Source organism: Ictidomys tridecemlineatus, chromosome 5 (genome assembly GCF_052094955.1).
Source record: "Ictidomys tridecemlineatus isolate mIctTri1 chromosome 5, mIctTri1.hap1, whole genome shotgun sequence".
Taxonomy (NCBI): domain Eukaryota; kingdom Metazoa; phylum Chordata; class Mammalia; order Rodentia; family Sciuridae; genus Ictidomys; species Ictidomys tridecemlineatus.
Window position 1 is genome coordinate 152,640,059 of NC_135481.1, and position 21,375 is coordinate 152,661,433.

The 21,375-nt window shown below is 42.5% G+C and overlaps 1 protein-coding gene across 10 annotated transcripts in view; it reads right to left on the minus strand.

Moving 5' to 3' along the window:
* The window catches only part of Entpd6 (ectonucleoside triphosphate diphosphohydrolase 6), a 29,135-nt gene extending 7,982 nt beyond the window's left edge, over positions 1-21,153 (minus strand). For 3 of the 10 annotated variants that reach the window (XR_013439495.1, XM_078051313.1, XM_078051314.1), the window contains exons 1-9: positions 20,974-21,151; positions 10,521-10,823; positions 8,538-8,614; positions 6,825-6,968; positions 5,610-5,685; positions 4,773-4,808; positions 3,541-3,629; positions 2,176-2,255; positions 1,518-1,582 (exon numbers count right to left, since the gene is read on the minus strand). Coding sequence is in view for 8 of the 10 variants with exons in the window: in XM_078051313.1 (XP_077907439.1) it covers positions 1,518-1,582; positions 2,176-2,255; positions 3,541-3,629; positions 4,773-4,808; positions 5,610-5,685; positions 6,825-6,968; positions 8,538-8,614; positions 10,521-10,812 (859 nt within the window). In the remaining 2 variants the exon portion in view is untranslated. Of the gene's footprint in view, positions 1-1,517; positions 1,583-2,175; positions 2,256-3,540; positions 3,630-4,772; positions 4,809-5,609; positions 5,686-6,824; positions 6,969-8,537; positions 8,615-10,520; positions 10,824-19,508; positions 19,605-20,531; positions 20,634-20,973 lie in introns of all 10 variants that reach the window. The other 7 variants (XM_078051312.1, XM_021732726.3, XM_040273951.2 and 4 more) reach the window with 6 other exon arrangements.
* Positions 21,154-21,375: the final 222 nt, after the last annotated feature.

Here is a 21,375-nt window from a genome sequence, read left to right on the forward strand (position 1 = left end):
AGATACTATTGAGAATATATACCAAGATTTGAAAGAGTGAACCTGGAATAGGGTTACATAGAAAAATGATAATTCTAATTGAACATTCCTACCCTGGCAGAACCACCAGGCCCTTGAAGAAGTGGCAGAAGTGCTGGACAGGTGGAGGGCAGAGTGTGGCCCCATGGCTGGGGAACATACTCTGTACTCTGGATAGAGTGCCTCACATACACATACACATCTGGTCACTGTCAGTGCTGTCAGGAAAACCAGGCTGATACTAGCCTCAGGGTAGCCAAAAATAGATTATTCTAAGAGCTTTTGTGCGTGGACTCGAGGCCCACTGGAAGGAGCAGTGAAGACCTGGGATGAGATGCTCCATCTAATGACCTGGCAAGACTCAGGTTTCTTCTTAGACATGACTGTAGGAAAGGGCCAAGCTGCTGCTTCTTTTTTTAGGTATCTGAGCCACATCCTCCAGCTCTATTTTGTATTTTATTTAGAGATAGGGTCTTACTGAATTGCTTAGCGCCTCCCCATTGCTGAGGCTGGCTTTGAACTTGCGATCCTCCAGTCTCAGCCTCTTGAGCTGCTGAGATTACAGGTGTGTGCCACTGCACCTGGAAGTCAAGTTTTTTTTTTTCTTTTTTAATGATCTTTCATAAGCAGAGATGAGGGAGGGATGTTCTTGCAAGTGGGAATCGCTGTGACTGAGAAAAGCTTCCCCTGATGGAAATCGCTTCAGCATCCCCTTCTCATGGTCTGTCCTGAATTGTCTGAAAAACCAGGTCATCTCTTCAAATCCCTAAAAACAAGTTCCTATGGTTTGGATAAGTGTCCCTCAAAGGCTCAAGTACTAAAGGTTTGCTCCCCAGCATGTGGTACTATTCAGAAGTGGTGGAAGCTTTAGGAGGTGGGGCTACTGGAAGAAAGTTAGGTCACTGGGAGACAGCCCTTGAAAGGCCCCCACCCCCTCCTATCTCTCTTTATGCCTGCCAGCTGCCATGAGGTAGCCTCTGCCATGCACTCCCACCCTGACTGCTGCCTCACCACAGGTCCAGAGGCAACAGGGCTAACTCTCCATAAATGTCTGAAACCATGAGCCAAAGTAAATCCTTCCTCCTTATAAGTTGTTTATCTCAAGCATTTTGTCACAGTGATAGCTCAGTAATACACAAGTTGACTCTAAATGTAGGTGAGGACTGTATAGTTTATTTGGGTTCCTAGAATTTGTGTTTCAGAAATGATTTCACTAGTGCCTCATAAAAATACAACAGTGCTAGGAGGTAGCTCAGTGGTAGGGTGCTTGTGTAGTATGTGCAATGCCTTGGGTTTGATTCCTAGTACGATAAAAACAAAACAAAAAACAAAGCAACAGAATGCGCAGAGGTAAAACATGTCCTCCTCCATCCCCATCAGGACATCACTGACAAGATTGGAGGCCTGTCTTTCCTAGGCCTACAACAGCCCCACACCTTTGCTGGGTGGCCGGTGGCCAGCATGCAGTGAAGGAGACTTGAGCAACATGTTCCACTTACCAGGTTTTCCCTCCACACCGCCTAAGATCGCCAGTCGTGCTGACATCAATCCCAGTCCCAGGTAGCTGTGGAAATAGTGCCCTGGGTAAGGCTGGCCAGAAACACATCCATCTTTCAGGGCCCAACATGAGTGGGAAAGGTGGGACCTTGTGCAGTGACAAAGCATTTAGTGGGCTTTCCTGCTTCTTTAGAAGTCTCTTACTGAGTTTAGGGCATGATTCAGCTAATTAATTCAACAAACGAGGGCCTATTACAATGTGGACAATTCGGTGAATGAGACAGACTCCACTCTAGTTTTCACAAAGCACAAGTATCTATGAATATGCCATATTGCAAATAGGTGGCTTAGGAAATTCCTGCACATTCCATGGGCTCGCCTCAGTCTTTTGCAAGCCTTCTTTAAAGCAGGACAGAATAAGCCTGATAGAAGAATGTGATTTTACTACAAATAAATTTAAAAATGATGAAATTGGGTAGGGCAGAGCAGGCAGGATGAGGAGGATTCAGATGAATACAGCACGAGGGATTCTAGGATTTGGCATATCTGCTGGTATCTAGCTACTCCATGAGGCAGGAGTTGGAGGCAACCAGGGGACGTGCAATGCCAGTAGAGCTGCCCACCTGTCCCATCAGCCTCCCCCAACTCCAGTAAACTTACCTGTAGGAGTAGAGTTTATAGGTCCTGTTAAACATCTGCAGGGCTGTCAGATGGCCAGGTGGAGAGGCCTGAAGAGTGCCCTGGGGAGGAACATAATGGTGACTATATTTCCCTTGTCTTTCCAGAACACCGTCCCCATTCCTTCAATTCATTTGGATGAACAGGGACATTCAGATTGGAGTCAATTAAATGAAATTTTCATTAAGTCCTGTGCTGTGAAAGAGTAAGGAGCAAGGAACAAAAAATAAAGCATCTAGAATGTTTCTTCCCTTTAAGTAGTGTTTTACCCATTCTTAAAAATATGGCCCAACCAAAAGGATCAGGATATCAGTAAACTTCATTACTCTGTTCCACTGGAAACTAAACATAATAGAAAAATTGGTGGGTTGGGAGTTTTTTATTTTTTTGCAGTACAGGGATTGAACCCAGGTAACTTTACTATTGAGCTATATCCCGTGCCCTTTTAAAAATTTTTTTAGTGTATTATAGATATACATAATTGTGGGGTTCATTTTGACATGATCATTGAAGCTAGAGAACATCATGCTAAGTAAAATAAACTAGACACACAAAGTCAAGGGTTGAATGTTTTCTCTCACATGTGGAAGCTAGAGCAAAATAAGGGGGAAAAAATTGGGAGGAGTGCCATGAAAACAAAGGGGAGATCAGTGGAGTTAAGACAGGAGATAGAGGTAAGGAGGGAGAAAGACGGTGTAAAGGGAGGAACTGCAGAATGAAATTGACTGAATTAAGCTAAGTACACATATGAATACACTACAATGAATTCCACTTATATGTATATCTATAAAGCACCAATTTAAATTAAAACCATAAAGAAATAGAAGACCTTTGGCCTTTGTATTTTGAGACAGGAATTCACTGAAAAGCTGAGGCTGGCCTCAAACTTGCTATCCTCCTGCCTCAGCCTCCTGAGTTGCTGTAATTACAGGCATGGTTAGGAGGGAGCTATTTTAAATAGCAGATAATATTAACTGGAAGCATTTTTATCTCCTTAAGAACATCTGTCTTGATAAGGGTAGAGCTCTCTCCTCTCCTATGAGTCAGAATATATGCTGTCTGCTCTTGCTCCTTTTCTAGGACCCTGAAAGGGATGGGAGCCACTGGCTTCATTTTTTCTGACCCAAAGGTTTCTGATTATGATCTAATTTATCACCCCACTGAAGATGGAATTTCTATTTTGGTTTTGTTTTTCAGCTGAGTTAAGATTCAAATAAGAAGTGTTCTCTATGTGGGAGCTGGCCCAGGGTTTGGAGGTGTGGAGTGACTTCTACCAGCCAATGGGCCTTCCCTGGGCAGCCCCTGACCTGCCTCCCCTAAGGCACTGAGGCAGGCAGGGCTGGTTACCTCGACCCGTGGAAGGAAGGTGATCTGAGTGGATCCTCCGCCCAAATCCAGCATGCCCACACTGCTCCTTCCTGGGGTTTTCAAACTGCCTACAGCACAGTGGGTGAAGACACAGCACTGTCATGTTAGTAAGTAGATGATGACAGTAGACAGATCAAAGTGATTAATAGCTGGACCTTTAGCAGAAAGGAAAACAAGACAGAAAAATAACTGCAACTAATTAAAAATCTCCATTGAAAGGAGTACTATATGTTTAAAGGACAACATCAATGGCTCTACCAGCTTTGGAATTTAAATTTTTTTTTTTTTGGTACCAGGGATTAAACCTAGGGGTCACATCCCAGCCCCTTTACTTTCTATTTTGAGACAGTGTCTTGTTAAGTTTCATAGGGCCTCACTAAGTTGATGAGGCTGACTTTGAACTTGAAATCCTCCTGCCTCTGCCTTCCAAGTTGCTGGGATTATAGGACCACCTTGCCCAACCCAGCTTTGGCTTTGACAGGCTAACACTGCCTGTCTGGAGAGACTGTATACTGGCTGCATTCACCGGGTCGCAGGCTGCTGCCTTACCTCCCAGGGAAATGCTGGAACCTGGGACACAGGCCCTGGAAGGATTCCAATCCTCTCCCTTACCCATTGGTCCCATCTTCATTTCTGTTCCCCAAAAGCCTGTGAGGTGGACATTCCTCATATATCCTCTAGCATCTTCTCCCCACGCCCCCCAAAGGAGCAAATTCTGCCAGGAAACTCCTTTCTTTCTCATATCCATATCAGACACACTGCACTATTCCACTGCAGGGACTTGTACTTGTAATCTATGTAAAATGACTTCTTTCTCTGTTCTCAAGAATAGATGTTTTGTTATAAGGTGATTAGCATTTGCATCACATTGACTATTAAGAAACTTGGCTGGTTTTACTCACTACTTCTCTCAGAAATGAGAGAACAGGGCCCCTGGTAGAGAAGTTTGACTGCAGATAGGCAGGAACAGTGAGTGGGAGAAATAGTTCAGGAGAGGTGCTCTTCCAGCATGCACCCCTGTGAGTGCACAGCTGACCATGGGGCCAGGCAACCCCCCCCCCCATAATCCCCAACAGCCTACTTCAGGACCAGCAATGCTGTGAAATCCAAGGCGTTATAAAAACAAGATCTCTGCTCTTCAGAAAGGCCATCAGCCCTCCTTTACATATGACCGTGAACTGTTAGTCTTTCCCTTTGAAGTAAACACACACCTGTTAGGAAGTTGACAGTGATCCATGCTGATACGCCTACAAAAGAGTGGCAGAGGCAGCACTGTAATTGCTTGAGACGCTGTTAACATAACACCAAGATGGCTACATGCTGGTTTTCAGATTGCAGGAGCACCAACTGCCCACTGCCTGAATGCTTTCAGTCTTCAGACCATCCACAAAGAGGTATTCATTCATAAGTAGATCCAACAGCTTCTGGCAGGCTATTCTAGAAGATGCCACACTGAAACCCAGAACACTTTACCAAAAGCCATGCCTCCTTCCCATTCTTTATCACCAGCTTCTTCTTTTGGAAGAGGCAGAAAAAGAACCCAATGTCCCCTCCACTCCCATATAAACTCACTTTTTGTGTGTGTGTCATGTGGTACTAGGGATTGAACTCAAAGCCTCATGCATGCTAGGCAAGTGTTCTACCCCTCGCTACTTCTGCAACCCTACAAACTTACTTTTAAGGTCATATTTAAAATCAGGGCCAGTGAGGATCCTCAAATGTCTGTCTTAGAATTAGCAATGTAACCACAATATTCTAAACATGGAAGCAACTGGGTTCTCTCCAAACATCCTTAACACTGAAGACAAGATGTTTTCAGAAACTTTATCTGGACTAAATCTGAAGTTGGTCAAGATGAGAATCTGTCGCACTGGACCCCCAAAGACCATCTGGTACATTTAAATGTTGAGTGGGACCCTAACCTCAATTATTTTTCATTTCTGTATCTGACCAAGGAGAGAGCTTCCATGTGTGGAATTCCCAGTAGCAGTATAGAGCCCTCTTGTTGTGACAGCATTACTGTCTGGAGGTACTTTTGGACACTCTACCTTCGTCCGTTCCGTTCATGATGGAAACACAGTCATCCCCTACCAGGAAAGGTGATGCCTTAAACACCTCTTTCACCTAAATGTAAAGAGAGACATTGCTTCATCATTTAGAATGTATTCAGTGGTTTCCAGGTGTGGCATGTAGTCAGCAGGCAGTAATCAAACATGGAGGGGTCTGAAGAGCAGCAGAGCTTCCATTTCTCTTTAAGCTTATTCTATCCTCTGGGAGGGGTTTCTTCACTTAATCTCCTCCCCAGGCTAGCTAAGGCATATGCTGCCCTTGTGACCTTGTCTTAGGACACTTTGGACTGGAAGAGCTCTGGGGGAATGGATGGCGTGGGTGTGAGCTGTTTGTTGTACAGTGCGACTACAGGGCCCCAAAACGCTGCCCAGCTTTGGGATGTGAGATGAAGGGTGTGAAGCCCTACAAGTCAGAGCTCAAACCTGGGGACCACTTATAAGTCTAGTGGGCACTGCCCCAGGGAGCCAGCCCAGCAGAAGGGAGGCAGAGGCCATGAGCATTTTGGTGTATTTCCTTCTCTCTTTTCTAGCAAGTCTTAGTATACAGAAACTTACATGCATCTGCACACCCCAACCTCACTGTTGTCCCACAGTTCCACATTGTGTGTAACCCTGATTGATGTACACTGTATCATCACCTCTCAGGTAAATAGTGTAGGAACAGTGTAGAGATTGAGGGGATCATTTTGCCTAAAGCAGTTTCCTGATACAGCCAACAGGAAGAGTCATTCCCAGCCCCAGAGCAGAGTGCCAGGCAGTTAGGGACATGGGAGCCCTGAGGAGTGCTGGTACTGGAGAGGAGGCTAAGGGCCTCTTGAGCAGTGATGTCAGAGCATCAGACCTAGAGCAGGACTCTGTCCCTAGAGAAAATGAGCACAGTAAGTTTGGGCTGAGATGTCAAAGAGTTTAGTTCCCATAGCCTCTGACTGACAGTAAATCTCTGGGTAGGGGATAGACTTCAAAAGCAGTGTACTTTTAAAATAAAGCTGTTTTTCTTGTTACAAGACACAGATCCACTCTAGAAAACATACATATCCTTAAATATCATTCAAAAGACACCTAAAGGTGAGGCTGTGAACACTGAGGGTTCCCTCAGGACACTTCCATGAATTCTTTCTGCTCAACACTGGCTACAGGGAGAGTGTTTTTAACTATCATTAGCCACCCCCTAGAGAGGGAAATGGCTCAGCTCACCTTTTGCAATAACTTATGGGCCTTTTCTCCTGGTAACAGACGCAAACCAGCTGTGGCCTTGAGGACCAGAGGGGTGACCTTCCAGAAGTCGAATGGAATCTCTTGTTTAGCAACATCCAGCAGTTCCTGAATTCCCTGAGCACTCTGTGGACATTGTATAAGCAAATCAGGGGCTGTCATACCCAACATACAGTGCTATCTCCCCACTTTTTAAAATATATAAACATTTTTTTTCTAATTTTCAAAACTGTAGAACTAAGTGCCATGAATAACTACACTGAGGAACTATGTCACACAATGGTGTAAAAGACCCAAAGGTTGCATGAGGTCCTATGTCAAAGAGGTGTGGAGTAGGAAGCAATTTGACAAAGTGTAGCTGAGCATATCAATGGGTACACTGACATAGAGGGTAACTGACAATGTCTGTCCAAGAAGGAAACTCACCTTACTTTTACCCAGAAGTTCCAATCTAAGAATTCACGTGGGGATTATGAAATACATGTCAGGTGACAGACTTTGCTACTCTATTGTGTACATAAAATAAAAACAAAGAAAATAACACATGTGTATGTAAACCAGCTCTTTAAGGCTACATGAGACAGCAGGGGTGTGATTCTGGGGGCAGCATGGAGGGATATTTGCTGATACTCTAGCAAGCTTAGAAATTTGTCTCATTGAATGTGTGTTACCTACCCAGAAGGTTAAAATTTTTAAAATTTATTTATTCTAAGATATATAATTTAATCAGGTTTTAACCTCATTTCTATTCTCAAATACAAATTTCTACTTGTTTTTAAATCAAGCTACAAGAAAGCAAGGCTTGTGTTATGATGTCTGACAACATGACACATCTGTATCCAAGAACAGGATCTGGAAAATGGTGGAACCAGGTTGACACGTAGCTCATGTCACTTATTTAGCACGTGCAAGGCCTCAGGTTCCATTTCCAGCAACAGACACATGCACACATTTGCATGCACACGCGCGCGCGCACACACACACACACACGCAGCTGAAACCACAGGGGAACCCACAATTCTACAAGCACCCTGTTTTGCAAGTGCCTTAAACCAGACATCCTGTAATAGTGCAGTTGTGTTAAGAGCTTTAGAAGTATAAACACTACAAACTTACAGAAATCATTATGTAGCAGTTTAATGAAACTTCTTTTGTTTATTTATTCTTTTACATTTACTTTGTTTTTGGATTTTGCATAATAGACTTTTTTGTGTATGTGTGTGTAGCATTGGGTCTTGAACATAGGGCCTTACTCATGTTAGGCAAAATGTTCTATCATTGAACTATACCCCCAGTTCCTGTAATATATATATTTTTGATATATTTTTAATTTTTTTTGTTGTAGTTTTTTTGATGGAAGGTAGGAAACACTGACTAAAAGAAATTAAAAATATATTATTAAGACTGAGGGAGTAGCTCTGTGGTAGAGCACTTACCTAGCATGTGAAGAGACTCCGACTTTGATTCCTAGTATCATTAAAAGAAAAAAAAATGTGCAAAATTCACAAGACAGTATGAAAAAATAAGAGACTGCACACTTATCTCCACCTGACCATTCTCAAAGGCACCAAAAGCCCCTGCCAGCACCAGCAAAGATGCCTTTCTCTAAGAAGCTAGTCTACCTAATCCAAAGGAAAGGAGTTGGCTTTAACTATTAGAAGACACTTGAACAAACAGACAAAAGAGTATTATTACCTTTTCAACGTCGTCAGCATAAGCAGAAAGACCGGGCTTCAGTGCTTTGAAGGTTTCATGGGTCAAGGTGGGGGTTTCTAAGGGGAAAATGTTTTTAAAAAAGGCACAACAATGAGTACAGGCATATATATATATATATAGTGGCTAGCTGAACTTTTGGTCTGATCACATAGACCAATGCCAGAATGGTAGAGGCCCTATTCTTTTTTGTCTAAATTTTGCCTCTTCAGTTCAGCAGAACATGTATATGCTACCTAATATGTGGGTCAGAACTTTGTTCAACTTTGGGATAGGTGAGGATACAGCTCAGAGGACTATTGCTTGCATGCATGAGGCCCTGGGTTTGATCCCCAGTACAGTAAAAAAACAAAACAAATAATCCCAACAATCTTTATTGAATATAAAACACTCACAGGACACTACATCCATTTAAAGTGTTAAATTTTTTTTTTCAGAGTGGAAAGTAGAAGTTTATTAAAGGACAGCAGAAAAGACTTCTCCCGGAGGAAGAAGGGGACCCAAGAGGTGGAATCCCTAAAGTGTTAAATTTTAACAGTTTATTCTTGCTTATTCAACAGAACAAATGATTTTAACCTATAAATATGAAAATCCCTTCCTTGATGCTGGAATGGATGTATCACAGTCCTAAAGATTTAGGAGCCTGTTAAAGAAATTGAGTATTTTACCTTATTAGGAGGCTGAACTCGAAGGAAAGTGTTCAGATGCATCCTGTGGCTTCAACCCAAGGCCTCATACATGCTAGTCAAATGTTCTATTACTGAGCCTCACTCCAGCCTTTAAATTAGCTTCACAACCACTTCTGGAGGGAGGAATGGTATCTAAATATTTATTTATAGGAATAAATTACAAAATAAAGCAATATCATTTACCCTGTCGAATGAGCAAGAATTAACCATACTAAAACTAACACTTTAAAAAAATATGGATTTTTATATGTAAACTATCTTCAATAAAGGTAATTTATTTATATTTTTTTAAAAAAGCAAAGATTTAGCCCAAACATAAAAATAAATAATAATGAAATTAGATCAACTATTCCACAATAGTTTTAGAGAGAGGTAATTGGTATCAACAGAGAGCAGTTAAATGCCAGAATAGTATCTACTCAAAAGGGTCACTTTTTTGTGGACTAGAGGAGAAACACCTGTTTGTGTGACCTGGCACCTGTCTGGCAAAGGGCCTGACATGCTCACTAGCTCTAGGTCAGAGATGCACCAAAGAGGGCAAACCTTAGGGTAACAGGCATGGGAGATAAACAGTGAAGAACTGGGCAGCAACCAGGGTCCCCTTACAGAAACCAACTGCCCTCTAGACAGAGCCCTAACCCTACCCTAGGAGGCAAAGCTGGCAGGGGCTCAGATTACAGGTTCCTTCTCACCGCTGAGGGCCATACCATCTGTCATCACCTGGCTGTCTGGGCGTACTGTGGCAGCTTCTGGCAGCCTGGGTTCCGGGTTTTTACTATTTATCTAACTTGCCTGTATTCCTGGTTGTTATAAACCTGAATATAGTTACTTCCTGCTTTAAACTCTTGTGATATGACCTCTGGCCCAGGTCATGGTCACAGCTACCCAACCAGTCTGTATGGGGAGGGGACAGGCCACTAAATGCCCTCTAGGGTCTCAACTGTTCTACAGTAGTGATCATTACTTGCTACTATTATAATAACTTGGGAATCCTGGGGAATTTAGATGCCACATCCTGAGTCAACATCTCTTAATAACTGCATTATTTGTGAGTTATGCTAGGATCAGACTCAGGACCTCATACATGCTAGGCAAGTAATTTACTCTGAGCTACATTTTCAGTATCTATATTTTGATAAGCTATCAGGTGAGTCCAAGGCAGGCCTCCAGCCTATACTGTCTTCTAGTTGAGGAGATTCCAAGAGCCCTGCCATGATAGGGGAGAAGGTAGACCCCACGGCTGGGGGTAAAGAGGCTCACAGTCAGGCCAGGATACCTCCAGGAGGCTGAGCAAATTGGAAGACATGCACGCGGGTGCCAGTGCTTCCGGCATCAAACATGATCCCGTAGAAGACCTCATGACCACGTATAGCTGATCCTAGTGAGCTGCGGGCCTGCTGTCCCCACCGGGCCCCTGAGGCTGCCCCAGCGATAGTGAAAAAGGCCTGGGTGGCAGAGGCCCGGTGCCACTTGATGTAGACGACGTAGATGAATAGGCCCAAGCACAGTCCCAGGGGGTATGCCACCTTCGTCATCCGCAGGGTCCCATGATTTGGTATTTTTCTCATTTCTTAGTCTGCTGGTAGGAAAAGAGGAGAGGCAGAAAAACTACGTCAGATTTCAAGGTTTCAATGTGTGTCAGAAGTCCTGCAGTTCAGAGACAAAATGTACAACCAGAAACTGGCCTGCATTTACTCCCTGGAGTCAGAAGCTTCATTTGATCTTTGAAATGGTTCTGGAAGGTGTGGTCCAGAACTGAGGGCTATAAACACTGGGTAACCTGTTCACGGTTGTATCCTTTGTAGGTGCTGAAGTGGGCACAGATCATAGCTGTGGCCTAAGTGTCTGGGATACATTGCTACTTAAAAAACCATGTGTAAGCAATGTTCCCAAGTCATTCAAGTAAGAGAAATGAGTATTTCATCCATTCTTTGAATCATTACTTATACTTCCACTAAAGCAATTTACTCTTCCAAAGGTTTAAAAAACTGTCCCTCAGGCAACTAGAGAGTCTGAAACAAGTGGGAAAAATGTGACTCGTTTTTCTGGAAGTTTCACAACAGAGGCTCCTTTCATTCGCATAGTACATTCCTGCCAAGGAGGAAGTAATGTTTGCATGCTTTCAAAGTCTATGAAAATTCTACCCAGGTAGCAAAATAAATTAATTTGTCACTGTATTTTTGGTTCAATACACCCCCAAATGAAAGCATTTGCTCATGTTTTATTATCAGCTCCTGGTGCAAGGCAGTATGTGGAAACCCGAGTCTTCCATGGATAAGAAGTGAGGGAACTGATTCTCAGGGCTTCCCCTGCCCTTGGGGAACATCCATCACTCTGCCAGTCCTGTACTTTCTTGTCTGTTGTGGGGAGTGCAGTGGCACTACTAGGGGAACAGAGGGTAGCGAAATGAGAGCTGGAGCAGGACCTGGTCTGGGTTTAAACTGCAGTATCATGTGACCATGTCTAACTGTTCCCTCCAGAGGGGCTGCTCTCCTCATCTGTAAGGTTAGGCTGCTCACAGGAAAGCTGCATCTTGACATTGGGGATTCAATGTGCTCAGGACCGGCTACTGAATGCAGAATTTGCAGAGGGGAAAGAGAAGGAAACATCCCCTGGGAACTAGGAACAGTGAGGACTGTGTGGCCACATTGCCTGGGGAGGGAGACACTATAGAGGGGCCAGTGCTATGTGAGCTGCATGCCAACCCTGAGCCTGCTAGGTGGGGTTAGAAATGGAATGAAAAGGTTCTTAAGGAGAGAGCAAGTAGCAGGCCTTCCATGGTCCCTCCTTCCTGGGTTTCAACTTGTGGTCACACCCATATGCCCTCAGGACCTGAGAGCTCAGGGCTGACAAGTACTGCTTTTATGTCCCCGGCTGAGGGAAGAGGCCTAAAATGGGGCAGGAGGCAGGACAAATCACCCTTCTGGGTTGCAGAAAGGCTCTCCAGGCAGGTGCTGAGAAACAAGCCTCCTTTCCCAAACCTACCAGCTAGATTGACTAGGGAATACAGACAGAAGACCTGACTAAAATCAGAAATAAAAGAGGACATTACTATTAATTTTACAGAATAAAAATGATTACAAGAGAGTATTATGAACAATGATATGTCCTCAAATTGGATAACTAGATGAAATGGACAGATTCCTAGGAACATACAACTCACCAAGATGAAGACACAGAGTATCTGAACAGACCTAGAAGCAGTAAGGACATTGAATAAAAAATCTCCCAACAATGAAAAGTATTGGACTAGATAGCTTCACTGCTGACTGTACTAAATATTTTAAAAAGAATTAACATAAATTCTTCTCAAAATTTCCAAAAAATATCTCTTTACTTGTTCCATAAGGCCAGTATTATACTGATATTTAAGCCAGGTAAGACTCTGTAGGTACAGACCAATATCTCTTTTGTATATTGATGAAAAAAATCCTTAACAAATGCTAGAAAACTTTACTCAACAGCATAGTAGAAGATTTATGTACCATGACCAAATGGGATTTATTCTTAGAAAGTAACATATGAAAACCAATCAATGTAATATATGCTTCATTAACACAAGAAAGAGGGGCTGGGGATGTGGCTCAAGCGGTAGCGTGCTCGCCTGGCATGCGTGCGGCCCGGGTTTCATCCTCAGCACCACATACAAACAAAGATGTTGTGTCCGCAGAGAACTAAAAAATAAATATTAAAAAATTCTCTCTCTCTCTCTCTCTCTCTCTCTCTCTCCCCCTCTCTCTTTAAAAAAAAAAAAACACAAGAAAGAGGAAAAAAACCACAATGAAGGAAAAAACCAACAGGATTGTCTCTGTTGATGTAGAAAAAGCACATAATAAAATCGAACACATTTTCAGAATAAAAATAATCAATATATTAGAAATAAAATATCTCAGCATAATAAATGTCATATACGAGAAAATCACAACAGGATCAATGGTGAAAGACTTGACATTTATGGTAAGAACAGGAATAAGAAAGGATGCCTGCTTCTACCACTTCTATTGAACATAGTCTTGAAAGTCGTCTTAATCAGATCTATTAGAAAAGAAAAACAGGTGGGATCCAATATGGCTGGCCAGAGGCAAGCAGCATTCGGTGTTGTTCCATGACCTGGGACTCAAGTAGTGAGAATACTGCTTTTCTGCAAGTGATATCCCTGCTCCTGCATAGGAATCACGGTCACTGTGCATCCAGGGCTGCAGGCTTCAGCGTCAGAGTAGGTCTCCCAACTATTCACCCATGCAGGACTACCAGGTACTAGAGCAGGACCAGTAGCATTAGCACCAGTGCAAAACATCTGGCCATCCACATGAGCAGAAATCACGGATGCCACTCCCACACAGGACACCGGGCCGCTTCCTACATGCCGGGACTCCGGCTGCCACTCCCATGTGGACCCCCATCTAACAATGTGGGGTTCCCCCAGCCGCTGCCATCTTGGGACTCTCCCAGCAGTGGAGATAGTCCCCTAAGCGCAATAGCCTGCCTGCACCCAAGAACTCCATACAGGCTCTGAAGTCAGCCAGCAGCCACACACTGCAAGCCACAGACATCGTCTCTGAAATCAAAGTCCAATACCATCGCCTGGCTCCCTCCACCTGACCCCACACCCCACCATTGAAAGCAGGTGCCTCCATCTTGGGTCACATTCATCACCATTTTCGGTGGGGGCAACTCCTACTTTGGAACTCCGGCTGGCCAGGTACCCAGTTTCTAACTCTCCCCTCTCCTCAGCGGCTGCTAGCCTGGCACAGTGACACTCTGGTTACCTTCACCATCCTGAGGGCAGAGATACCAGCTAACAACAGATGACCCCACCTACTGGATGAGAATGGAAGCAGGAAAGATATTGATCTCCCTGTTTCTTCCTTCAAGATTTTGTTTTCCTTCTCCCTCTCTATTCTCCCACCCTCACATGTTAAATACCCAACCTGTGTGAACCAAGTACTTTGCATGTGTTCGGATTTTGAGGACTGGGATGTCTGAATAGTATATTACCATTGTGTTGTATATTCTTTTTTTTAGTTTGCTTGTTTTCCCCCACCAATTTCTACTATTTTAACCTTTTTTTATTTTTCTTATTTTTGTGTGTGTGTGTTTTATGTACTCTACTGTCTTCCTATTTACTTGTCTACCCAAAATTACTTCTTCTCTCTTCTCCTGCTACTAATCTTCCTCTTTAGATTTCGCTTTCACATTTCCTAAAATATAATAACTCTACATTCTCACCTTCCTCTTCCTCAGCATATCATCCTACTCCTCACCCCCAGTTCTTTGTCCACCATCAGAAACTGTAAACCCTTTTACAGACCTACTTAGTATATTGTAGATAATAATTGAATTCACCATTTCTGTACATTGTGACCAAACTGTAAAAGTCTTAATAGCAAACATTTGTTTTTAGGGTGTATATTGTTTATTCTGGTATCTGTTAATATTGTCCTTCTCCTCAAAGGAGAGGTATTGGAACCCTACAGGGGCACTATAAGTCTACAGGGTAAAAACAGTAATGCCTCGGATCCACAGTGCTAGAAGATACACAAGCAATATGAAAAGACAAGGGAAGAAAGTGCCCCCAACAAATCAAGGTACCACATTATTAGAATCCATGGCCAGCACAGCAGAAGATATGACAGAGAAGGAGTTCAGGATGTACATAGTTAAAATGTTCTGCGAATTAAAAGATAATATAAGAGAGTAAATACAGGCAGCAAAAGATCATTTGGACAAGAGCTACATAAACAAATACAGGAAGCAAAAGATTAGTTTAGTAGGGAAATAGAGGTTCTTAAAAAAAAAACACAGAAATCCTTAAAATGAAAGAAACAATAAACCAAATTAAAAGTTCAATTGAAAGCGTCACCAACAGCACCACTTGGAAGACAGGAAGTCAGACAATGAAGACAAAATATATAATCTTTAAAAAAATGTTGACCACACAGTGAAAATAGTAAGGAAAACATAAGCAGATCATTCAATAAATATGGGACAGCATAAAAAGACCAAATTTAAGTTAATGGGATAGAGGAAGGCATAGAGTTCCAAACCAAAGGAATGAGCAATCTATTCAATGAAATAATATCAGAAAATTTTCCAAACATGAAGAACGAATTGGAAAAACAAATTCAAGAGGCTTACAGGATGCCAGATGTACAACATTACAACAGATCCACACCTTGGTGCACATTATAATGAAAATGCCTAACATACAGAATAAGGAGAGAATATTAAAAGCCACGAGAAAAAGGATTCAGATTACATATAGGGGAAAACCAATTAGAATATGTGCAGATTTTTCAACCCACACTCTGAAAGCTAGAAGATCCTGGAACAACATATATCAAGCCCTGAAAGAAATGGATGCTAACCAAGAATCTTATATCCAGCAACACTAAGCTTTAGATTTGATGATGAAATAAAAATCTTCCATGATAAACAAAAGTTAAAAGAATTTATAACTCGAAAGCCTGCACTACACAACATCCTTGGCAAAATATTCCATGAAGAGGAATTGAAAAACAATAATGAAAATCAGCAAAGGGAGGTATTACACTAAAGGTAAAACTAATCAAAGGAGAAACCAAGTCAAGTTAAATACCAAACATAAACAAAAAATGGCTGGGAATACAAATCATGTCTCAATAATAACCCTAAATGTTAATGGCCTAAACTCACCAATCAAAAGACATAGACTTGCAGATTGGATTTTTAAAAAAAGACCCAACAATATGCTGCCTCTAAGAGACTCATCTCATAGGAAAAGACCTCCACAGACTGAAGGTGAAAGGTTGGGAAAAATCATACCACTCACATGGACTGCGGAAGCAAGCAGGGGTTTCCATCCTCATACCAAATAAAGTAGACTTCAAGTCAAAGTTAATCAAAAGGGATAAAGAAGAATATATTAACAAGACATAACAATAATAAATGTATATGCCCCAAACAATGGAGTATCTACGTTCATCAAACTCTTCTCAAGTTCAAGAGTCAAACTGACCACAACACTATAATTCTGGGTGACTTTAACACAACTCTTTCACCACAGGATAGATATTCCAAACAAAAGCTAAACAAAGGAACTATAGAACTCAATAATATATCAATTACTTAGACTTAACTGACATATATAGAATATGTCAACATTCAATGAATGAATATACTTTCTTCTCAGCATAGATCCTTCTCTAAGACAGACCATAAATTATGATATTATGCTACAAAGCAACTCTTTTCTTATATTTATTTTTTTTAGTTTAGTTTGACCCAATACCTTTGTTTTATTTATTTATTTTTATGTGGTGCTGAGGATGGAACCCAGTGCCTCATCATGGGAGGCAAGAGTTCTACTACTGAGCTACAACCCCAGCCCCACAAAGCAACTCTTAGCAAATATAAAAAAGTAGAGATACTATCCTGAATTCTTTCAGTTCATAATAGAATAAAATTAGAAATCAATGATAAAATAAAAACTAAAAGCCACTCCAACACCTGGAGACTAAGTAACATGCTACTGAATGAATAATGGGTTGCAAAATACATCAAGGAGGAGATTAAAAAATTCTGAGAGATGAATGAGAACACAGATACAATGTATTGAAATCTCTGGGACACTATGAAGGCAGTACTAAGAGGAAAGTTCATTGCATGGAGTTCATTCTTTAAAAGAAGACAAAGTCAACAAATAAATGACTTAACATTACATCTCACAATCCTAGAAAAAGGAGAACAAATCAATATCAAAAGCAGAATAAGTCAGAAAATAATTAAAATCAGAGCTGAAATCAATGAAACTGAAACAAAAGAAACAATTGAAACAATTGACAAAACAAAAAGTTGGTTCTTTGAAAAAAATAAATAAAACTGACAAACCCTTAGCCATGCTAATTAAGCAGAGAAAAAACTCATATTACTAACATACGTAATGAAAAATGAAATATCACCACAGACACTACAGAAATACAGAAGATAATTAGAAATAATTTTGAAAACTTATACTCCAATAAAATAGAAAATATCAAAGGCATTGACAAATTTCTAGAGTCATCTGATTTACTCAAATTAAATCAGGATGAAACAAAACTTAAACAGATCAGTTTCAAGTGATGAAATAGAAGATGCCATCAGAAGCCTACCAACCAAGAAAAGCCCAGGAACAGATGGGTACACAACCGAGTTCTACAAGACCTTTAAAGAAGAACTAATACCAATACTCTTCAATTTATTTCAGGAAATAAAAAAAGAGGGAGCACTTCCAAACTCATTCTATAAGGCCAATGTTACCCTGATTCCAAAACCAGGCAAAGACACATCAAAGCAAGAAAACTCCAGATCAATATCTCTAATGAATATGGATGCAAAAATTCTCGATAAAATTCTGGCAAATCAAATATAAAAACATACCAAAAAGATAGTGCACCACGATCAAGTAGGGTTCATCCCAGGGATGCAAGGTTGTTTGTACAACCATATACATTGGGTCAGATGAAGAAGTTTTAAAGATGTGGTGATGTTTACACAACAATGTGTATATACTTCAAGCCACACTTAAAAATGGCTAAGATGGTAAATTTTATCACAATTAAAAAAAAATCCTCCAATGGCTTAACCCAGGCTGGTAACATACATGAGATCTGAGGTTGGAGGAGGAAAGGCAATGGTGGTGGGGGAATGCAGAGGTTGGGGTCTGCCTACTGCTGCACTGCATCAAATTCATCATTTTTTAAAAAATTTTTTAAAAATTAGCTGTATATGGACACAATACTTTTATTTTATTTGTTTATTTTTTTATGTGGTCCTAAGGATCGAACCCAGTGCCTCATGTGTGCTAGGTAAGTGCTCTACCACTGAGCTACAACCCCAGCCCATCAAATTCATCATTTTATAGTTTTAGTTATCTCCCACTTTCAACAAAGGCAACAGGCCATGCCTTACTGAGATTCATCCTAATTTAAATGTTCTTCTTTTTTATTATTTATTTTATTTTATTTTATTAGCATCCTGTTCCTTTGGTTCTTTTTCCACACCCTTGCAACATTTACTGCTACTCTCAGCCCTAGCCACTTGAGTTCTCTCCTTAGTGTTCAGTGGCTGCTCAGCCAACTGCTGCTGAAGAAGGCTTGAGTGATGGCTTAGAGACAGAAGAGGCAGTAAGAGAAAGATGTAGGCTTTAATAGTGCCCTAGCACCTGAGTGTGGTCACAGATAGGAACAGATCTTTGGGGAGGGTCCACGTGGCAGGAGGAGGTAGTGACCAGGTTTCCCTACACACCAAGTTAGACATGATAGGAAATCAGTCAGAAAAGGGACTGACCCTATGGGAGGTTGGGAAATTACCTGCATTAGGGGATGTTAGCTGATATTATCAGAGAGATGTGGTGTAGGGAATGCCCATGCTGAGGCAGCCAGCTGTTACCCTATTACTGCTTCTCTCATAGGCCTCCCTTTGTTAGGTTATTGTAACCCAGTTTCAGGTTTCTATGTAACCATTAAATATTGACTTAATATTTACAAAGTTCTGAAGCAGTCAGTAATTGCCAGAGATGAATAGTGAGGATACAAAAGTAATACTAACACCTTGTAACTATGAAAGCATTTTATCTCAGCCTCTATAGAAGTAAGTTTTTATCATGCCCTGAGTCAGTCTAAGAACCATGTTCTACACTATCAGATTAATAGGTGGTCTACCAAATTTGAGGCCAAGGTGGCTATTATCTACCCATTAAAAAAAATCCCTTATTTGCCATCTCCTGTGTTCAGGGGTCCATAAGAAGAAGAAGAAGCTGCAGGGAAGATGAGTCCATCTAGGGCATTCCCCCAGTGACCCACCTCCTCCAGCCATACCCCACCGGCCAACAGTTATCACCTATTCACACAAGGATGGACTGATTAAATTATAGCTCTCACAATCCAATCATCTCTGAACATTCCTGCATCAACAAGGAGCTTTTGGGGGATACCGCATATCTAAACCATACAAGTGTTATAGACAGAAGTCTATAGCTTGTCCTGACTAGCTGGGGATAGCAGGTTGGCAGCTGGAAATGCATGCTCCATATGATTGGATTGGTGGTTGCCTAATCTGTTGGCCAGTTTTTGTCAGGTTTTTGTTAAAGTATTGGAAAAGGATACAATTGAAAATGACTGAAGCACAGGCTAAAAAATGAGACATAATAAAGTACACTAGCTAACCACTCCTTCTCCTGGTAGTCATAAAAAAATCTTTTCTCAGCAACAAGCCATACATAAATAAGTTCTGTCAACATCACCTGCTATTTCCTTTTCACAGGACACAGTGGGAGAGGAGGTACTTTCAGACTTCCTTACACAAATAGCTGCCCGCCTCAGGTTCTGAATATTAGGCTCTAGAAAGGAGAAATACACACACACACACACACACACACACACACACACACACACACACACACCATATTAGCCAATTGATGCTTTCCAGGGTAGAACTAGAGGAATAAAAAACTGTTTTGGATTTGCTGCATTATGCTTGTCAGATTTTTCAAGTGACTGCCATTTTTTTTTTCTTTCAGTGCTGGGGATTGAACTCAGGTCCTTTGCACATGCTAGGCAAGCATTCTACTATTCTACCCCCAGCACATGAATGATTACATTTTTAATACAATGGCAACATCAACAGGGAAACCTCTTCCAGAAAAACACTATTCTTCCCCCTCCATGGCTCTGCACACTGGGTCTGAGGGAAAGCCTTTTTCCTTTGTAATCAAAATTCACCATCCACTTCTCCCCAGGGAGACTCCTTCCCAGAGGTTTGAAATTCCCACACTGATGGCTAGGGTTTGGGATTTCCTCTGTATCCTGTGTGATTGTAGGATGTGTGCCTCAGTATACATAATCCCAAAATACAGGCACCTGTAAAGATTCCTAAAACTGTCCAAGAATTTCCCTGTTTTCTAACTGCTTTGGAGGCACATCCAGGGTGAGGGATTGTGCCTACCAAGACCTTCCCAGCAATGTAGGTTTTCTCCCATCTCTTAAAACCATTCAATGGCTTCCAGTTGCACACTTTTCTCTGTCCCCTCTCATCTGTCCTTCCCTTTTCACTCTCTCCTGGCTGTTTCATGCTTCCACTGAATATACCAGAAGGTATACAGCTATGTCCAACCCAGGATCATTCCCTCTCTCAACCAGAAGCACCCATGGCCACAGGTCAACTCAGGCAGAACCACCCTGACCACCTACCAGCTCTTCCTGGTCACCATTCCATCAAAGTTAATTGTCCTCCTACCTTCAGTACTGATGAAACGACAGAATCTTACCTGTTTCCTCGGCATCCCAAATGGACTATGAGATCCAGAAGGAGAAGGGCCTGTTTGTCCTATCCCTGGCACTGAGCTTGGTGGCAGGTCACTAACTGCTGGCTGAATGAATGAATGAGGCAGGAATGTATAGCCTCTTGGGGATAGAGACCCCTGCTACATTACGTATCCTGTTGTCCACAACACTGAACAAGGCCCACGGGTCAGCGGAGTACAGACGTCCAGAGAGGACAAACAGAACCGGGGCAGAAAGGGAGAGAGAGAGGAGCCTAGGGCTGCGAGTGACCCTCAGGCAGCCCTCCAGGCGCTGTCGCTCTGAACCAAGAGTCTGCCAGGTGCGTGAGCCCTGGGAAACCCGGACCCTCCTCCACTCTGGCCCCCGCCTCCAAGGTGCCACCGCTTTGGGAAGGCCCACCTGCAGCCCCCGAAGCCCGTAGCTTACCCTGCACAGCACCCTCTACCCCAACCACGGAGGCTGGTGTCCTTCCCAGGCAGTCGGCGGGGTGCTTCCTAGCTCTCTGGCCCCAGCCGGCGTCACCTCGGCCTCTAACCGCGGAGTGCGACCCCGTGGATCTTGCAAGCCTGGGCCCCGCCCACGTGCATGCTACGTCACCGGCTGGGCGGGGCGTCGCGGTGCAGCTGAGCAGGCGCAGGCGCGGTGTAGCGTGGGGCGGGGCGTCGTGGCTTACGTTCTTTGCCGAGATGCCGAGGTTCTGTCAAGGTACGCGTTCCCTTTGCTGTCAGCATCCGCCTTGCCTTGGTGCTGCTCCTGAAGCCGCCGTTGAGATACTTCGGTTCCCCAGACTTAATTTTCCCTGCCTCTTCCTGTTTGGTGGAGGAGTTA